At 37.8% G+C, this 18,987-nt stretch overlaps 1 protein-coding gene across 8 annotated transcripts in view; it reads left to right on the plus strand.

Moving 5' to 3' along the window:
* The first annotated feature begins 7,760 nt into the window (after positions 1-7,760).
* Positions 7,761-18,987, plus strand: part of CAMK4 (calcium/calmodulin dependent protein kinase IV) — a 215,012-nt gene continuing 203,785 nt past the window's right edge. The window contains exons 1-3 of one of the 8 annotated variants that reach the window (XM_016431362.2): positions 7,809-7,902; positions 16,573-16,701; positions 17,608-17,834. In XM_016431362.2, coding sequence (XP_016286848.1) covers positions 17,680-17,834 — 155 coding nt within the window. In that variant the 5' untranslated portion in view covers positions 7,809-7,902; positions 16,573-16,701; positions 17,608-17,679. The other 7 variants (XM_007486600.3, XM_016431363.2, XM_056825033.1 and 4 more) reach the window with 7 other exon arrangements.

Raw genomic sequence — 18,987 nt, forward strand, 5'->3', positions numbered from 1 at the left:
GCATCCAGGAAGTTGCAGCTTGAGTCTTGCTCCATTCCCTGGATCTTAAATGTCTCACTTTGTCACTTTTAGGAAAAAAAAAAACTAGCCTAATCTATGTTGTCAGGAGGAGGAGATAAAGGAATGAGAAAAGGGGCAGAAAGAATCCCAGCACATATAGGATATCATAATATACAACCTATAATGTCAAAGTCCTAAAAATCTTCTAGAGCATATTCTACCATTTTAATGCATACAGAGTTTATTGAAAATAGAAAAAGAAGAAGAAAAATTTAGAGCCCCTCTTGAATGAGTCACCACAAAGGGATAGAAAGAAAAAAAAATTAAGTGAAAAGGGAAAACCAAACCAAACCCAGAGATATCCTAGGATTTTCTTCAAAAGGACTAAATCTTGGATATCAATAAGATAGGCACTAAGTCTAGTTGCATATGTGTTTCTCATAGTAAATGGAATATTGGCAAACCACACAAAATGACACTCCTTTAAAGCCAAGTGCTTATAGAAAGGGGGGGGTCATTGGTTGGAGGAAATGGTCTGAATTGAAGGCCCCAGACTCTGGTAGTTGCCTAATGGTGAATGATGCTAATTCTGGAAAACAAAAAACAAAAAACACACCAAATGTAATTTTGGATGTATAATTTGGTTTTTACAACAGAAACCTTTTATACCATTTTTTTCAAGGAGCAATTTTGTATAATTCACAATAGATAACTTTGGGGAAAAGGTGATTTCTTGGCCCTATATCATTTTTTTTTTTCAGGAGCAACCAGAATCAAGTAACAAATAACCCAATCTTTTTTAAAAAATGATATAATGAGTGACCTCTTTGAGGAATATGAAGCTCTGGAAGCCTAACTGTTACTTAATCTGGTCACCCTTTGGTGGTCAAAATCTCCAATCAGCTTGGTATTTATGGATAGAGATTTTGTTTTATGGTTGAGTTCATTTCATTCACATTCAGAGTTATGATTACTAGCTGTGTATTTCCCAGCATTTGGATTTCCACTCCTAGTCCTGCCCTTCTTTCACTATTTCCTTCTACACCAGTGTTTTGTTTTTAATCTGTCTTCCTAATTCCCACCCTTAGTTTACTTTCCTTTCTACCTCCCTCCCTTCTTATTCCCCTCTTATTTTCTTTACAGTCTTTTAAAACTACACTCTCCCTCCCTTATATTGCTTCCCTCCCTTCCAGTCCATTTACCATTCTGCTTCTCTATAGGGCACAAATCAATTCTCTGCCCCAATGGATTGGATTGTTCTTTCCTCTTTGAGTCAATTTCAATGCACGTAAGAGTTGGGTATTTCCTATCTCCAACCTCTTTACCCTTCCAGTGTATTGATGTTCTTCCCCCTTCCGCCATGTGCTTCTTTGTGACATATAAATTTACCCTATTTTGTTTTTTTTCTCATTTCTCTTAGTATTAACCTATTTTTTAAACTCTAGTTATATATATATGTATATATATATATATATATTAATGCCTATACACATCTATATACATATTTATGTCTTGGCATTTCATCCTATACAGTTTGTCACAGTTCCCTCTAAGTATAATTCTTCTAGCTACCCAAATGATAATAACAATTTTTAAGAGTTACCAATATCCTCTTTTCATGTAGGGATACATATCATTTTAATTTATTGGGTCCCTTAAAAAAAGATTTTTTGTTGTTGTTTTGTTTTTCTTTTTTGTCCCTTTCTTAATTACCTTTTGATGATTCTCTTGAGTTTTGGGTTTGGGCATTAAATTTTCTGTTCATGTCTGGTGTTTTCTTTACGAATACTTGGAAGTCTATTTTATTACATGACCATACTTGTAATTCTGTTTGTTTTTTCCCCCCCTCCCCACCCCTAGAACTTTTGTATTTCCCTAAACTTGACTGAGTAGACTGAGTGGATTTTCTTAGGTTTGATTTCCTACCTAGTGTTCCTTAAATTGGCCAACATTTGATTTACTGCCTCAGTCACTTACACACATCATGTGGTCCAATCAACATTATGTCATCAATTTTGGAGTGTATGTCACTATCCACTAGAAGGAAAGCCTCTTCTGTTCAGGAATTTTCGAGATTATACATTAAAAGCATATAGGACCTCTTCTTAGTTGAAAGCAAATTTCTCCTCTATTTTCAGCTACAGGCATAGAAAAAAGCAGTAGTGAGGACAATACCACTCACCTTGGTTCTGGGGTACTCAGTTTAAATCATTAATCATGTAGGAAGCAGTTGTAGTGATAGGAATGATGACTTTAACTTTTCGTAGTCTACTGTAAGTTTACAGGTGTCATCTGCTTTCCTTATGTGCAATTCAGAGTCATTTTAAAGGGAACTGGTATAAACAAACTCTTGGTATCCTATATCTCCATCATTAGAGAAGAAATATCTTTTACCTCCCCAAGGAATATTATTTGGTGTTAACTACACAGGCTGGTTCAGGTAACTCCAAAGATTTCCATTTGGCTCTACCCAGAATAACCTGAATAGAAGCTACTTAAAACTCTAGTACAGATTTTGATTCCCAAGAGCTCATGATGCCCCTTCACTCCATGGTCTGCCCTCCATAACCCATGCTAAATGATCTAAAAGGGGGAAAGGGCTTTAAAAGATGCTTTTAACTTGATGGAGTAGAAGGGCATCTGTTGGTCTAGTATTAAATTTCTCTGTAAAGATTTACTAGTACCCCAATATCCTGACCATCATTGCTTTCTTATCAACCCCATGGTTCAGAAGTCATATCCAAAATTTCCTTTGGGAAAGATTGTCATCATATCCTCTGCCCACCTATCATGGTAGCAGGCTCTGTGCACCCCCTCCTCCCCTCTTCCCCCAATTTTCAGAGCACTTATTTGCAATAAGAGCAACTTTTTTTCAAACCAAGGTTGTCCTGTTTTCCTGCTCAAATTTCATTTGATAAGCCTATAACCATAGTTTTGTAGTATGGGAAACCCATAGTTAAAAGCTCCATTTAAAAGGTGAGATAAAAATACTCATAATCAGTCTGATCATAGGACATGGCAGAGTGTAAAGCCAATATTTTAACCCATTCTTTTTTTTTTTAAACCCTTACTTTCCATTTTGGAATCAATACTGTGTACTCGTTCCAAGGTAGAAGAGTGGTAAGGGCTAGGCAATAGGGGTCAAGTGACTTGCCCAGGGTCACAACAGCTTGGAAGTGTCCGAGGCCAGATTTGAATCTAGGACCTCCCATCTCTAGGCCTGGCTCTCAATCCACTTAGCTACCCAGCCCTCCCTTTTAACCCATTTCTTTTAGGAACTTCATTCCTTTCTTTACTGACCTCTATTGTGAGCCAGCTTCAATGGAAACTTTTTTTTAATGTGCAATCTTTTCAGGTTCTTGGTCATGAAACACCTCCCACCTTTTCTCCCACCTCTGAAAAAATCTGTAGATAACTATCTCAGCATTCTTGATTTGGTGACTGGTAGCAGTACCTAAACAACCAACTTCTCAGATAATTTTTATGATAGCAGTTTACTTTCAATCTTAATATCCTGACAAAATAAGTTCTTCATGAATATTAACAGCAACCTGGATTTGATGCTTTTTTTACCCTTCCTAACAATTTCTCCAACACCCACTGAACTAATCAGTCTGTATAACTGGGGGGTGGAGAATATGTTGAATAAACTCTCCATACATTACCAGAAGGACCCTTAACACAGATTGCCATGGTATCATGTATGGGCATCTGATTATTTTAACCTCCATCTCTGCAATGCCCTTCCCCCAATTCAACCATGATTTGAGCCACAGGTCCATCTTGTTCTAGTTATTGGAAACATTAATGGTAAGAGTAGGAGGCAGCTAGGTGACTCAATGGATTGAAAGCCAGGTCTGGAGATGAGAGGTCCTAGGTTTGAATCAGGCTTCAGACACTTCCTAGCTGAGTGATTGTAGGCAAATCACTTAACCCCCATTGTCTAGCCCTTCTTTCTCTTTTGCCTTGGAATCAATGGATTCTGGAATTGACTTGGAGCCAGTACTGATTCTAAGATGTACAGTAAAGTTGTTGTTGTTTTAATGTTAAGGGCAGACCAGAATCAGGTCACTCCCATTAGTTCAATGACTAGACATGACCCACTTTGTTTGTAAGCAATGCAAGCGTGATGATTCACTTGGTCTTAAAACATTCATCAAATCTGAATAGTTCCTTCCCACATGGATAGTTCTTCTTATACCTTTACGTTACCAGGAAGCCACCTCACTATGGCCAGATGCTGTTAGGAAACTGTATCCAGGAAGGCAGAACTTGAGCCTTTCCCTATGCCCAGGTATTTTTCCATGGTTACATGATTCATGCTCTTTCCTTCCCCTTTCCCCTCCCCTCTACCAGAGCCAACAAGCAATTCCACTGGGTTATACATGTATTATCTATCACTTTATACCTCTTTCCATATTATTCAAAGGTCAATTTAATCTTGAATTTGATCTTTTATGGGGCAAAAAAGCACAACACAAAAACCCTTCTCAGCCTAGCTAGCCTAACCTATATTGCAAGAGTTGGGAAATTCTGTTAGATATTGGTCCCATCACAATGGCTCTTTATGTTATTAAATTCTCCTTATAAGAAAGTAAACACTTTATCGTTATTTAGTTCCTTGTCATGGCTTACTGGTACTTATTGCTTTTACATTTCTTTTGACTCTTGTGTTTTTTCATTAGAAATACCTGGAATTATCCTAATTCATTAAAAAAAATCTTTTAAAAACTCTTCCCTTTTGTCTTAGAATCAATACTGTATATTGGTTCCAAGGCAGAGAAGAGTGGTAAGGGCTAGACAATGGGAGTTAAGTGACTTGACCAGGGTCACACAGCTATGAAGTGTCTGAGGCCAGATTTGAACCTAGGACCTCCCATCTCTAGGCCTGGCTCTCAATCCACTGAGCTACCCAGCTGCCCAGCTAAATCATTTTACCAGGATAATGATTCTAAGTTTTGCTGGGTAAGTTATTCTTGGTTATATCTTTCTTTGCTTATTCATTCATACATCCTCATTTCCCAACTCTGAACTTTACCCTCAATCAAACTGCTTTGGGTCCACTGAAAGCTTTCAGATCCATAAACTGAGCTGTCCCTGAAATTCTTGAATATCACAACATTCAATACCCAGAGAAAGCAGAAGGGTCCAAGATAACAAAACAGGATTAAGCAAATCTCATGCATTTCTTCCAGAAAAGAGCCTCTGGCCCCAAAGTAAAGGCTGATACCTGCTTTCCTTATATGAACTTCTCAAGTTCTGGACCTTTTTGAGTCAGAGGCACACAATAGTTCTTGTATATGCCTGCTGGCCTTTGCCAGCTGGCTGGAATGCTCTATAGGTTCAGAATAATAGTACATCTGTTGCCCTTTTGGGGTGTGCTCTTTGCTCTGATTATTCCACTGAAGGCTTCAGACAGGTCTTGGAGCTGGACCTGAGACCAGTCTGCTCCTGGGGTCAGAGCCATGTGGCTGTTCTACTTCTGTTTCTTGGCCAGTACATAACTATGAACCATATACTCCTTGACCTAGACTGCCATCTCCAGGGGCAGGTCTTGAGGACAGCTCCTTACCCTGGTCCATTACCCATATGTACAAGTATTCTTCTCAATCAGGACAGGATCTATGACCCAAGTCTAGGATATGAAAAGCAGATCTTCCAGTTAGGATCTGTTCTTGTTTTTCTGAACAAAATCAGGCCCCTCTGTGCTGGATCTAGGATGTCTTCTTGCTTTAGTGGATAGATTCAGGTTCTCATTTAGTCCCTGTGCTGGAACACTCCATGTGGCACCCTTCTGGTTATATCTAGTTCCCAGTGTCTGAAGGTTCCCCCAATTCCAAATTAGGACTTAGTCTGTTGTGTTTTCTAGGTCCTTATAAGATAGTTGTGAGGGGGAGCTAAGCTGTCCTGCTTCTTCCTACTCTTGCCTTCATAGCTAGTGTCTTTTGATGTTTACTTCTCAATGTAATTTGGCCAACTTTTTCTTGTTTGCATTGCCATTTATATACATATATATATAAATATAGTTATATTCATATGATTTACATATATATAAATATACATATCGATTGCATATATGTATATATGTGTATATATACATACACATATTTATATATATACATATCTATTTATATATCACAATTCCAGAGGCAGTTAAGTGACACAGTGGAGACTCATCTTCCTGAATTCAAAGCTGGCCTCAGACACTTATTAGCTATTGTGAAGATAGGATTTAGCTATCTCCTGATTGTAACAATGAAGATACTTAGCTCTTTCTTTATTGTGAAGATAAAATTGTAATCTCCTGATTGTAACAATGAAGGTACTTAGCTCTTCCTTTATAGTGAGGCTAGAATTGTAAGCTACAATCTATTTTTAGATTTTAACTACAAAAAAGTGTTAAGTAACCCAAAAAGATATAAACTAAACAAAGAAGGTGAGAACTCAATAATGGGCATTCCTGGAGAAAACCTTCTGCTGTGATTGGTAAACGTGAAAATTTAGAGGAGGTGGCACAAGAGAAAAAGGTCTTTAAATAGAGGAAAAAAAGACTTAAGAGGACAGTCAGTCAGCCGGGCTTGGAATGAAGGATCAGTCACTCAGAGCTGATGGGAAGATGGACATTTCATTGGAGATTCGGGCACTGACTCAGAGGAGCGACCAGAAGGCAGACACCCAGACTTCTTTAAGACTGTCTCCATTGGTGAGTGAAAAGCTGACTTTGTGACCCTGCCTTTCTGGAGGTGTGAAGCCTCCAGGAAAGGCCCAATTTCTTGAGACTCTCTTCTCCTGGATGGGGCTTAGAAATTCTAACTGGTATCAGAAGAAACCAGAGTTCTCTCTCTCTCTCTCTCTCTCTCTCTCTCTCTCTCCCTCTCTCATTCCTTAACATCTTCCTTCTATTGTAAATATTGTAAATAAACTACCATAAATTCCATTTACTTTAGTAATTTATTTTGAGATTTAGAAATTAAATCCCTGGAGACCACCTAATTAATAATATATTCAAGTCCAACCCAAATTAATTTTAACACTAAGTAATCCTGGAAAAATCCACTAACCCCATTTACCTCAGTTTCCTTATCTTTAAGATAGGAGAATTAAGGTCTGCATTGTTTTAATTCCCCTCCCACCTCATATTCTGAAGAATAATTCTATTTTTGGTCTGGGTCAGGTTCTTAACCTGAGGTCCATGAACTTTTAAAAAATATAAAATATAAATATTTTGATAATTCTAATTTCCAACATAGTTGATTTCCTTTGTAATCCTAAGCATTTTATTTTATGAATTGAAACACATTATTCTGAGAAAGGGTCCATAGGGTTTACCAGACTGCCAAAAGGATCTATGACACACAGAAAAGGTTAAGAATCATTGTATCTAAGAGACTCACCTCAGTAAGGGGAGTGAATGTCAAAACGGTACCCAGAGTTGAGAGTGCCTAAAGCACTCACCAAAAGGTTAAGTGACTTGCCTAGGGTCAAGCAGCCTTGCCAGGGAACCTAGATCTTTCTAATACCAAATGTATTTATTATGCCACACTAACATTTTTCAATTTCAAAAAAATAATCACTTAAGTAGCAGAAATGGTAGGACCTCTTTTGACGCTTTAAATGTATTAATGCTTATTTGCTCTGCTGGTAAATTCCTAGAAAGCAGAGGTCTGAACTTAATGTGTTAACAATATCTACTCCTTTGAGAAGGAGCTCTTTGGTGACGATTATGATGAGGATGATGGTGTGCTGGGATAGCAACCAGGTTTCACAGAGAGAAGGAAATGTTGCTTAGCAACTAGAAGTTCCAGGCAGGAAAATTCTTAATTCTACAATGAGAAAATAATAAATGTGAAAGGCATTGAAGCATGTGCTTAAAAAATTAAGGATCCTGAAGTGCCATTTTTGGTGAGTGAAGCCCAGGAAAATATTTGGTGCTTATTATTATTTTTTATTTTGAATGAAAATTAGGCAGCATCTTTATATGCATAAAATTAATGGAGTAGCTTGAATAATCTGTTTGCTTCTGCCATGTGAAAGTTTTCTGTATATTTGCTGCTACAGTATTTTTTTTGACTCTCTGCATTTATTGGACAGTTTGAATCATGAAAATTGCTAAAACGGGTAGATTGTCCATGTTGGGGCTTATTTATCTAAAACATATAACTGTAAACTTGATTTACAATGATGAATTCTTTGATATTAATGTGCAATAATTTTAAAACCTGACTTTAATATGATGAAAGTCTTTGTGCTTTATGACAAAATTTATTGAGAAGGCTTCTAACTTATCCCCATTGCAGATGATGCTTGCTGATGGTTTCAAATATATACTGTTTATTATTTTTAGGTAAGGCCCATTTATTCCTATACTTTCTGGTGTTTTCAATAGGAATGGGTATTGTATTTTGTCAAAGGCTTTTTCTGCATCTATTGAGATAATAATGTGATTTCTGTTGGTTTGGTTATTGATGGTTTTCCTAATATTAAACCATCCTTGCATTCCTGGTATAAATCCCACCTGCTCATAGTGAATAATCTTTGTTATGACTTGCTATAGTCTCTCTGCTAGTTTTCTATTTAAGATTTTTGCATCTATGTTCATTAAAGAGATTGGTCTGTAGTTTTCTTTCTCTATTTTTGGTCTTCCTAGCTTTGGAATTAGTACTATATCTATGGTTAAGGAATTTGGTAAAACTCCTCTGCTCATTTTATCAAATAGTTTGTATAGTATTGGGATTAGTCATTCTTTAAATGTTTGATAGAATTCTCTCATGAATCCATCTGACCCTGGGGATTTTTTCTTAGGGAGTTCCTTGATAGCTTGTTCAATTTCTTTTTCTGAAATGGGATTGTTTATTTTATTTCCTTTTTTGTGAATCTAGGCAGTTTATATTTTTCTAAGTATTCACCCATTTCACCTAGATTGTCATATTTATTGCCATATAATTAGGCAAAATAGTATTTAATAATTACTTAATTTCCTCTTCATTAGAAGTGAGGTTACCCTTTTCATCTTTGATACTGTTAATTTGATTTTCTTCTTTCTTTTTTTTATTAGATTAACCAGTACTTTATCTATTTTATTTGTTTTTTTTTAAGTACCAGCTTCTAGTCTTATTTATTAGTTCAATAGTTCTTTTCCTTTCGATTTTATTAATTTCTCCTTTCGTTTTTTAGGATTTCCAATTTGTTTTTTTATCTGAAAATTTTAAATTTGTTCTCTTTCTAGTTTTTTTAGTTGCATGCCCAATTCATTGATCTCTTCCCTCTCTGAGTGCATATTCAGGGATATAAATTTCCCCCTGAGTACTGCTTTGGCTGCATCCCATAGATTTTGATAAGTTGTTTCCTCATTGTCATTCTCTTCAAATGAAATCATTAATTGTTTCTATGATTTGTTCTTTAACCAACCAATTTTGGAGAATCACATTATTTAATTTCCAATTATTTTGATTTGCCTCTCCATATACCCTTACTAATTATACTTTTTATTGTGTTAAGATCTGAAAAAGCTGCATTTACTATTTCTACTTTTTTGAATGTGTTTGCAATGTTTTTATGCCATAGTACATGGTCAATCTTTGTATATGTGCCACATGCTGCTGAAAAGAAGGTATATTCCTTTTTATCCCTATTTATTTTTCTCTAGGTATCTATTAGCTCTAATTTTTCTAACATTTCATTCACTTCCCTTATTTCTTTCTTATTTTATTTTTTGTTTGATTTATCTAGTTCTGATAGGGGGTGGCTGAGGTCTCCTACTAGTATGGTTTTACTATCTATTTCCTCCTTAAGTTCCTTTAATTTCTCCTTTAGAAATCTGAAGCTATACCATTTGGTGCATATCTGTTGAACTCTCTGGAGGCTTCTTTTCTGCACTCTTGATAAACTGGATTAAGCCAGTTAAGCTGATCTGCAGAGGTAAATATGCTCTGAGGCCAAAATTTCCAGAGGCAGAGGCTCAAGATGGAGGTGTGGTTGCTGAATGCTGTGACCAGCCTGCCCTCTTCTCTGCTTCTCTCCTTTAGCTGCTTCTTTGTCATCTGTGGTCAGAGCTTCTCGTAGTTGAGGTAGCAAGACACTCCATCTTGGTTGAAGCCCTCACCCTGAGATCCCACCGATTGCCAGAGTCTCAGCACAGTATGTGGGGGAAGAGCCCTGGGACCTTCCTTCTTTCTTTTCCTTAAACCTGAGAATTCAATCTTCTCTGCTTACCTTTTAAGTTGAATCGAGCAGCAGAGTCCCTCAGTTCTGTCTTCTTGTTGGATTTGGTTTTCTGTTCCCCTTGAATCACTTTGTTTTTGATTGTTTTGATTGACTTTTGCCTCTTCTAAGCTGCCATCTGATTCCCTTTATGACAAAATTTAAAGTAGAATATTTTAAATCTTAAATTTTGAATTTTTCTTGGTAAAAAATTGTTCAGTAATGAAGAATTCCCCCCTTTCAAATTCTTAAGTCAGAGTTGTTCTTCCCCAAAACATAATTTTTGTTTAAAAAATAAAACAATCCTCTACTAAAGCTTATACATCAAAAAAGGCAAGAACACTTAATATTTATTATATTAATCTGAGAAATTAGAGTAAAACAGTGGCATTAATAAGCAAAAAAGATAGAATAAAGAAACAAGAAATATTTTAATGTAAAAAGAGTAAGATATAGACTGTACTTGAATAGAAAAATAAGGGGATGTAAATATAAGAATATGGAAATGCCTGACAGAAGCCAGACTAGACAGAAGAACAAAGTCTACATTTACATGGTAAATCTAACTGGAAAACTAAAATCCATATTTAGAAAGTGTAGAGGTTCATGTGTGTCAAATAGATTTAATACCGATTTTCAGACCAGGTTTTAGAAAGAATTAAGAAACAATGATTGAATTTTGAAAACTACACAAGGTCTCAAAGCCCATTCTCATGATTAACAAATATTAGCTCAAAAGCCAGCTGAAATTCATCTGAAAATGGTTAACTCTTGGCATCATTTTGTCCAAAACAAGACAGCATATTTTGTGTCAGAAAATCCATCAATATATCTGTTTTGATGTCTGTAGGAGTGAGTCAGGGCATCCCTGAACAAGTCAATTAGTAATTATTCTAGTAGAATGAAAGTAGAGGAGTATAGAATTTCTTTTACACAAGGAAAGTAGCTCTGAGTTGGTTTTTGTTGTTGTTGTTTGCTTATGTTTGCATATCTGGAATGAGTATGGGAACTAGATGAGTAATGACTAAATCCAAGAGTGATTCATTCCAGTCTTTGGCATCCTCTCATCTGCTGCTAAGTTAGCTATGCAACACAAAGATCTTTCAATGAAGCATATCAGTGTGATAAAGAACTGTGACTTTATCCTTTACACCAGTAGTTTTCATACTTTTGTGTTTCAGAACTTTATACTTCTGAAAAAGTCCTCCCAGACTTTTTTGGCATGTGAATTATTATATTGTTATTTATTGTAAGAAATTAAACCATCTTAATAGTATTCTGAAAAGTTTTGACCTCAGGGAATCCTTAAAAGGGTTTCAGGAACTTCAAGGATCCCCAGGGATACCTGGGCTACAATTTGAGAACCACTGCTCTAAAGAGATGAGTTGAGTAAAAAACTTTTTTCTCTTGAGGAATATGTATCTGCATGAAAAATTTTGTCTTGGTGATAATAATGAGGAAGGGGATAATAATTTCAGTACTTGTTGAATGATTTAATTGATATGGATATTTCCTCTATTAAATGTAGCCCCTGTCACTATAACCCCTTCTATTCTCAAACATATATATATATATATATATATTTTTTTTTTAATTTATGTTGATTTTTATCAACAGCAATTCACAAAATCAACTACTAAGACTTTGCCAGGGTTATTGGCAAAGCCTTAGCAGTTGATTTTGTGAATTGCTGTTGATAAAAATCACTATTACCTTATGATTAACCTTCTGGTAATTGAATTTTTCCAACATCTCAGCTTGTCAAGAAGTCAATCAACAAGCATTTATTAAGTACTTACGACATGTAAGACAATGTGTTAAATCCTCTGAAAAGAAAAGAAAAAAGAAAAAAGTCATCTTAAGGAGTTTACATTCTGCTTGGGGATACAACATGTTCATAGATAAGTCAAATATAAGGTAATTTCAGGATGTAGAGGAAAATTTAAATTCCCTTCAGGGAAATCAGGAACGGTTTCACCGAGGAGATGGCATCTGATTTACTTTGATGAAAGACAAGGATTCTAAAGAGGCAGAAATAATTGGAAACAACTACATTGATTATCAGTGGTTGGTTTTTTTCTTTTTTTTCAGTCAGGTAGGATCTTCAGAGATCTGCTGTCATAACCTTATAGAACTCAAAGTCCTTCTCATAGTATGATAAGGCATTGGTAAGAGAGGATTCTAGTGACACTTGTAGCACCAAACTTTTAAAAGTAGAAACATTATGTCTTTTTCTTTTTTTATCTTAAAAATTTTTTTTTTAAATTTGATCATTTCCAAACATTATTCATTGGAGACAAAGATCATTTTCTTTTCCTCCCCCCCCCCCCATAGCTGACATGAGATTCCACTGGGTATCACATGTGTTCTTGATTTGAACCCATTTCCATGTTGTTGGTATTTGCATTAGAGTGTTCATTTAGAGTCTCTCCTCAGAGATGTCCCCTCAACCCTTGTAGTCAAGCAGTTGCTTTTCCTCGGTGTTTTTACTCCCACAGTTTGTCCTCTGCTTGTGGATAGTGTTTTTCTCCTAGATCCCTGCAGATTGTTCAGGGACATTGCATTGCCACTAATGGAGAAGTCCATTACATTTGATTGTACCACAATATATCACTCTCAGTGTATAATGTTCTCCTGGTTCTGCTCTGCATCAATTCCTGGAGGTTGTTCCACTTCCCATGGAATTCCTCCATTTTATTATTCCTTTGAGCACAATAGTATTCCATCACCAACATATACTAAAATTTGTTCATCTATTCCCCAACTGAAGGGCATCCCCTCATTTTCCAGTTTTTTTGCCACCACAAAGAGAGCAGCTATGAATATTCTTGTACAAGTCTTTTCCCTTATTATCTCTTTGGGGTACAAGCCCAGCAGTGCTATGGCTGGATCATAGGGCAAACATTCTTTTATCTTTTATCGCCCTTTGGGCATAGTTCCAAACCTCCAGAATGGTTGGATCAATTCACAACTCCACCAGCAATGAATTAATGTCTGGACTTTTCCATATCACCTCCAGTATTCATTACTTTCCGTTGCTGTCATGTTAGCCAATCTGCTAGGTGTGAGGTGATACCTCAGAGTTGTTTTGATTTGCATCTCTCTGTAAGAGATTTAGAACACTTTTTCATGTGCTTATTAATAGCTTTGATTTCTTTAACTGAAAATTGCTTATTCATGTCCCATGAAGGGAACTTTCTAAAGGAAATTTTAGAGAAAGCCATTCATATTTTTACCAGATTCCAACTGCAAGTTAGATCTGTTCTACTCCCAACAAAGGTTGTCTCCTGTGTCAAGATAGGAAAAGACTTTCCTCAAAACTTCTCTACATTTAGCCTTGCTAAAGACTTATGTCAGGTATAGGCAGAAAATTACTTAGCTGTCTGCATGAAACACCTAATATTTTTGTGCTTGCCTCTCAACAGCTGCACAGAAATGATGAAAGAAGTCATTAGGTAGCATCACATCACTCTACCAACTGAAGAATTAGGGTGGGAGAGGGGCAGTGTTTGTTTCTTTGTGTTCTATTCCCTGAAAAGAGGGGGAATAAACTTTGTATTCAGAATGCTGGCCTTCCATTTACCTTAAAGCAACTTTCATCTCCTGATGCCTGCCTATTCTCCCATTTGGGAGGTGTAGAACTGGGGCAAATGCAATCTACACTAATCTCCTCTCTTGAATCCCTAGTCCTTTTATATCACTGATTGGGCCAGGTCTGGCCAAAACCCAGCCTTTGTTTCCCCACATTAGCTGCTGAATAAAAGTGGCGAATATGATTCAGTTCTGATTGAGTCCACTACAGATTTATGTTACACAACCTCAATCCCAACAGATCTCATCAACTCATTATTCCACTCTCTAGAGTGGCTCTTCCAAAATTTTGCATCCTTTCTTAAACATCCCATGACTTCCCCTCCCCTCACTCTCTCAGCTGAGAAACTTGCCTCATATTTTACAGAAAAAATTGAGGCCATCTGTCATGAAGTCTTTCTCCCTTCTTCCTCAGACTCCTTCTGTCCCTTCTCCTGTTTCACATATATTGAGGTGGCCTTACTTCTTACTCTCTACCCATTTGTTATCCCCTTCTAATCCATATCTTTCCTCCTTTCATTTTCCTCAGTCTTTCACTTATTTTCAATCTTTCCCTGCTTTCTGGCTCATTCTTTAATGCTTACAAACATGCTCATGTCTCCAGCTACCCTGAAAAAAACAACTATTATTTGGTCCTTCCACCTGCACATCCTATCATCCTCTATCTCTTCTGTCCTTTGTAGTTAAGATCTTCTAAAAGGCAGGGTACAATACAATCCAGCTTCCCAGCTTAACGTTCTACTGAAACTTCTCTCTCCAGAGTTTCTAATGATCTCTTGGTTGCTGGATCCATTGACCTCTTCTCAAACCTCATTCTCCTTGAATTCTCCATAGCCTTTGGCACTGGTGATCCTCTCTCTTCCTTGATCCTCTCTTTTTTCCAGATTTTCAGGACACTACTCTCTCCTCGCTCTCCTCCTATCTAGCCACTCTTCTGCCTCCTTTACTGGTTTGTCCTGAGCCCTCTTTTCCCTTCATTTGATGATCTCATTAGCTCCAGTGGATTTCATGATTATCTTTATGCTGACGATTCTCATATCTACCTATCCTGCCTCAATCTTTCTGCTGACTCCAATCTCTCATGTCCTTCAGACTTCTTGAACTAAATTGCAGTAGACATCTTAAATTCCAAAATTCTTCCCTTTCTTCCCTCTCCACTTTCCTTATCACTCTAAGGTCAACACCAGCGTCAGTCTCCCAGGCTTTAAGCCTGAGTTGACCCCTTACTCTTTCAGCACTGATCAATGCCCCTCCCCCCCATCTATGGCTAAGTCCTATCAATTTCACCTTTCCATCATCTCTAACAACTGTCTTTTTCTCTCCTCTGACACTACCACCTCTCTACTTCATTTCCTTATCATTCCACACCTGGGCTGTGTAAGAGCCTGCTGGTGAGTCTGGCTGCTTCAAGTCTCACCCCATTTCACTCCATCTTCCATATAACTACTAAAGTGATTTTCCTAAAGCATAGATTCCATCATACCCAACATACTCTCACGCACCCTACCCCACTCCTTTAATGCTTCCCTATTGCCTCTAGGATCAAGAACAAAATGCTGTCTGGCATTCAAAGCCCTATATAAGCTAGCCCCCTCTACCTTTCCAGGCTTCTTATTCCTTGCTCCTTCCTCACCATGTACTCTCCCATTCAGCTTTCTGGCTGTTTCACAAAGAAAACACTCTAATTCTCAGCTTTGGACTTTTTTTTTTTTGGCTGACCTCCATACCTGGAATTTTCTCCTTCATCTCTGCCTGACTTCCTTTCAATCCCTATGAAAATCATATTTCCTGGAAATGTTTCCCAAATGCCTTCCCTTTGACAATTTCATATTTATCCTGTATATAACTTGCCTATACATAGCTGTATATATTTGTTTGTCTATTTGTATATTATCTCCCCATTACATTAAGCTCCTTGATGACAGGGACTATTTTCAGCATCTTTTTGTATTCCTGCTGCTTAGCATAGTACTTAAAACATAGAAGGTATTTAATAATAGAAAATGATTGATTGCTTTCTATAAAGACAAGAATTTGATTTATCTAAATTCATAGATAATTTATCTTTACAAATGAATGTGATTTTCAATCCTTAATCTGTAAGGCAATGAATTGAACTGCTGGCTATATAACACAGCATTTCATAATCTCTAGTTTCTGTATTCAGAAAAATAATCCAAAATACAAATGAATGCAAAACATAATATTACTGAATTTGTGAACACCACAAATAAGCCAATATTTAAAAATAAATATAAGAATGATATTTCAGTTAGTTATCCCTCACTCCATTACCACTCCATAATTATAGTAAATTTGTCAAAAGACAAAAAAAAAAACAACAACCAACTATTCTTGCCAGTGGATCAGGATATCTTTCAATCAAAGTATAAGCCAAAGACTAGGGGGAATGAACTAGGTTTATGCCATTGATATTTTCAGAGGGGAGTAGATTTTGACATTATGAAGATTAGTGAGAGTTCAAAGGAAAGTCATAGAAAGAGAATAAAACCTGGGGTGGTGGGATAAGGTGGGAATGATTTGGTATTATTTATCCAGGGTAAGAGAAGGCTGGGCAGGGAGTAATTTAATAATTGTTTCCATGTATTAACTAGCTATTCTCAGTACTGTATATCCAAAAGAAAGAAGGCTTTTAATAGAAATATGAGAGATTTAGGTTCAATCAATATATGGAAGAATTTCCTGATTATGAAATTTGGATATACTTTAGATTTGGAATATACTTTAGAATATGTCTCAGTGGAATATTTTTCTCTTCAGGACTTTAAAATGGTGGATTTTTCTTTATTTGGGACACAATATAAGTAGATCAGTTTGAAGCCTGGGAGTTACACTAGTTCCTGTGATTCTTAGCCATTTCTGCAAGGCAATGGTGATGGAGTGCACAGGGTAAGGAGAGGCCCTAGAAATATCCCAAGGGGGAAGTAACAGCAGCAGAATCAGGTCACCTTGGTCTAAAGTCCTCCTTCAACTTGGGTAAAGGTGAAGAGGAACACTGTCCCTTAGAGTGGGGAGTGGCCACTACCCTTCCACTACCTCCCAGGCAAATGCCTAGTCAGCTGGAACAGGAGAAACAGAAAGATATTTGACAGGTGATTAGTGGTAGGGACCCTACTACAGGAACACAGGGAGAAAAGAGAATTACTGGAGAAGAGAGGAATGAGCTCTGGCCCACACATCAGTACCAGAGGGTTCCACCGTCCAGCTTGTATCTCCAACGCCATTCTGGCTTCCTCTGAAACTGTAGTGTCAGCCCTTCAGTGCCTTATACCTGCGGGAGAGTGGTTGCTCCTTTTACCAAGTGTTTGATCCTGGGGTTCATGCAAATCACTGCCACTACTTCCTTCAATGGAGGAACAGAGGGAGGGAAGGAGGAGAAAAGGGAGAGATGGAGGAATGAATGAATGAAGAAAGGAAGGAAGGAAAGAAGGAAGGAAGGAAGGAAGGGTGGAAAAAGGAAGTGAAAAAAAAAACTTTCCATTCTTTTCCTCCCTCTTCCTGGTCTCTGCTGTCTTCCATCTCTCTGCGCTTTCTGTTTCACTCCCTTCTCTTCCTCCAATACCGCCACCGCTTCAGTCTTGATAACCGAATTTCTCCTCCTCTTCTTCCCCCTCCTCCCCTCCTTCTCTTCTTCCTCTCCTCCTCCCCTGGCTCCCCCTGCACCCTTGAACACCAGAGAGGAGCTGCTGCTAGAGTAAGAATAGTGTGTGGGAGAACAGGAGGAGGAAGAGGTGGCTGTGGTGGGTGTGGGTGTGTGGAAGGACACAGACTCGCTTCTCGTTCTTGCTCTTGCAGTCGGCGAGGAGAACTAGTGAGAGGAGACAAGGAGACCTGGTGAGCGCCAGAAAGCCGAGACCTGCTAGGAAGATGCTGAAAGTCACCGCGCCCACCTCCTCTTCCTCTTCTTGTTCCACCGTACCCACCGCTACTGGGGGCACCTCCGCTGCTACCGATTACTGGATCGACGGCTCCAATAAAGACTCTTTGAACGATTTCTTCGAGGTGGAGACGGAGCTGGGACGGTAAGAAGGAGGAAGAGGAGGAGGGGAGAAGAGGTAGCAGAGGCGGGAGAGCGGTCGGGCTGCAGAAAATCGGGTATTCTGTCTCTCCTCCTAGTCTCTGTTGGCATCTCTGGTTGCAATAGCTTAGCAAAACTAGACAATCCACTCCAGGCTGTGTGCAGGTAAACAAATGGAAGGGAGGGAGAGTGAGAGTGATTCAGAGTGTCAAACTGAAGGAGCCTTTAATGATTTTTCTGGGACACAGACTTTCCCTTTCCTTCACCCGTCCTCATCTCTATCTTCATCTCCATCTTCATCATCATCATCCTTATCCTCATCCTCATCCTCATCATCATCAGCAGCAGTAGCAGCAACAGCAGCATTTCATTTTGCTGCCACAATAGAATTAACTAAATTTCCAGTGCACACGGTCAAGGTTGTCTCCATGGAGAGGAAATTTAGGGTTGTTGTGATAGTATGGAGCATCCCTACGCCATCCTTATTCTTCCTAGCAACCTTCAGACCCAGCCTCTTTCCAGGCAGCTTCTCCTCCACTTTTGAACCCCCTTCCATCATCCACCCTACTTCAAATCATCCAGGACTACAGACTACTTGAGAATCCTTTTGTCTAGGGTATGGGAGGAGCGGAAATATGACGAAAATGATAAAACTTGATTCCCCTCCCCCTGCCCCATCTTGCTCTCTAAATTAAGTGACATTGGAAACTAAACTTAAATACCAGTTTTCTTGCAGTGGCTGTTCAAGAGTAGATGATAGAATGACTCACTTAAAAGAGCTTGTGGCAGAATAATAAGCTAGTAATGCTTTAAAGAAAAAAGAGCTCAAAGGATTTAGATGGAGTGATCATCAGTGAGAAGGATCCTAGGAGGATCCTTTCATGTACTGTAATTATTTGTTTAAATTATGTTCTAAAATGCAATGTCCCCTGGACTGCAAAATTATCCCTACCAATTTGAAGTGTACAGTGGCCTAAGATTTTGCTATGGAACTCTGTTTTTACATTCTTCATGCTTTTTGTATTTCTATTTACACATGGAGGAAATTCTTTCTAATTACTTATTTAAGGTTCAGATTCTTTATTGTGGGGGAACCTAAAGATAAAATGTCATTTGTTGGCTTCTTTTGGTTTTGAGGGGGGCAGTGTTTAGCTTAA

Source organism: Monodelphis domestica, chromosome 3 (genome assembly GCF_027887165.1).
Source record: "Monodelphis domestica isolate mMonDom1 chromosome 3, mMonDom1.pri, whole genome shotgun sequence".
Lineage (NCBI taxonomy): Eukaryota > Metazoa > Chordata > Mammalia > Didelphimorphia > Didelphidae > Monodelphis > Monodelphis domestica.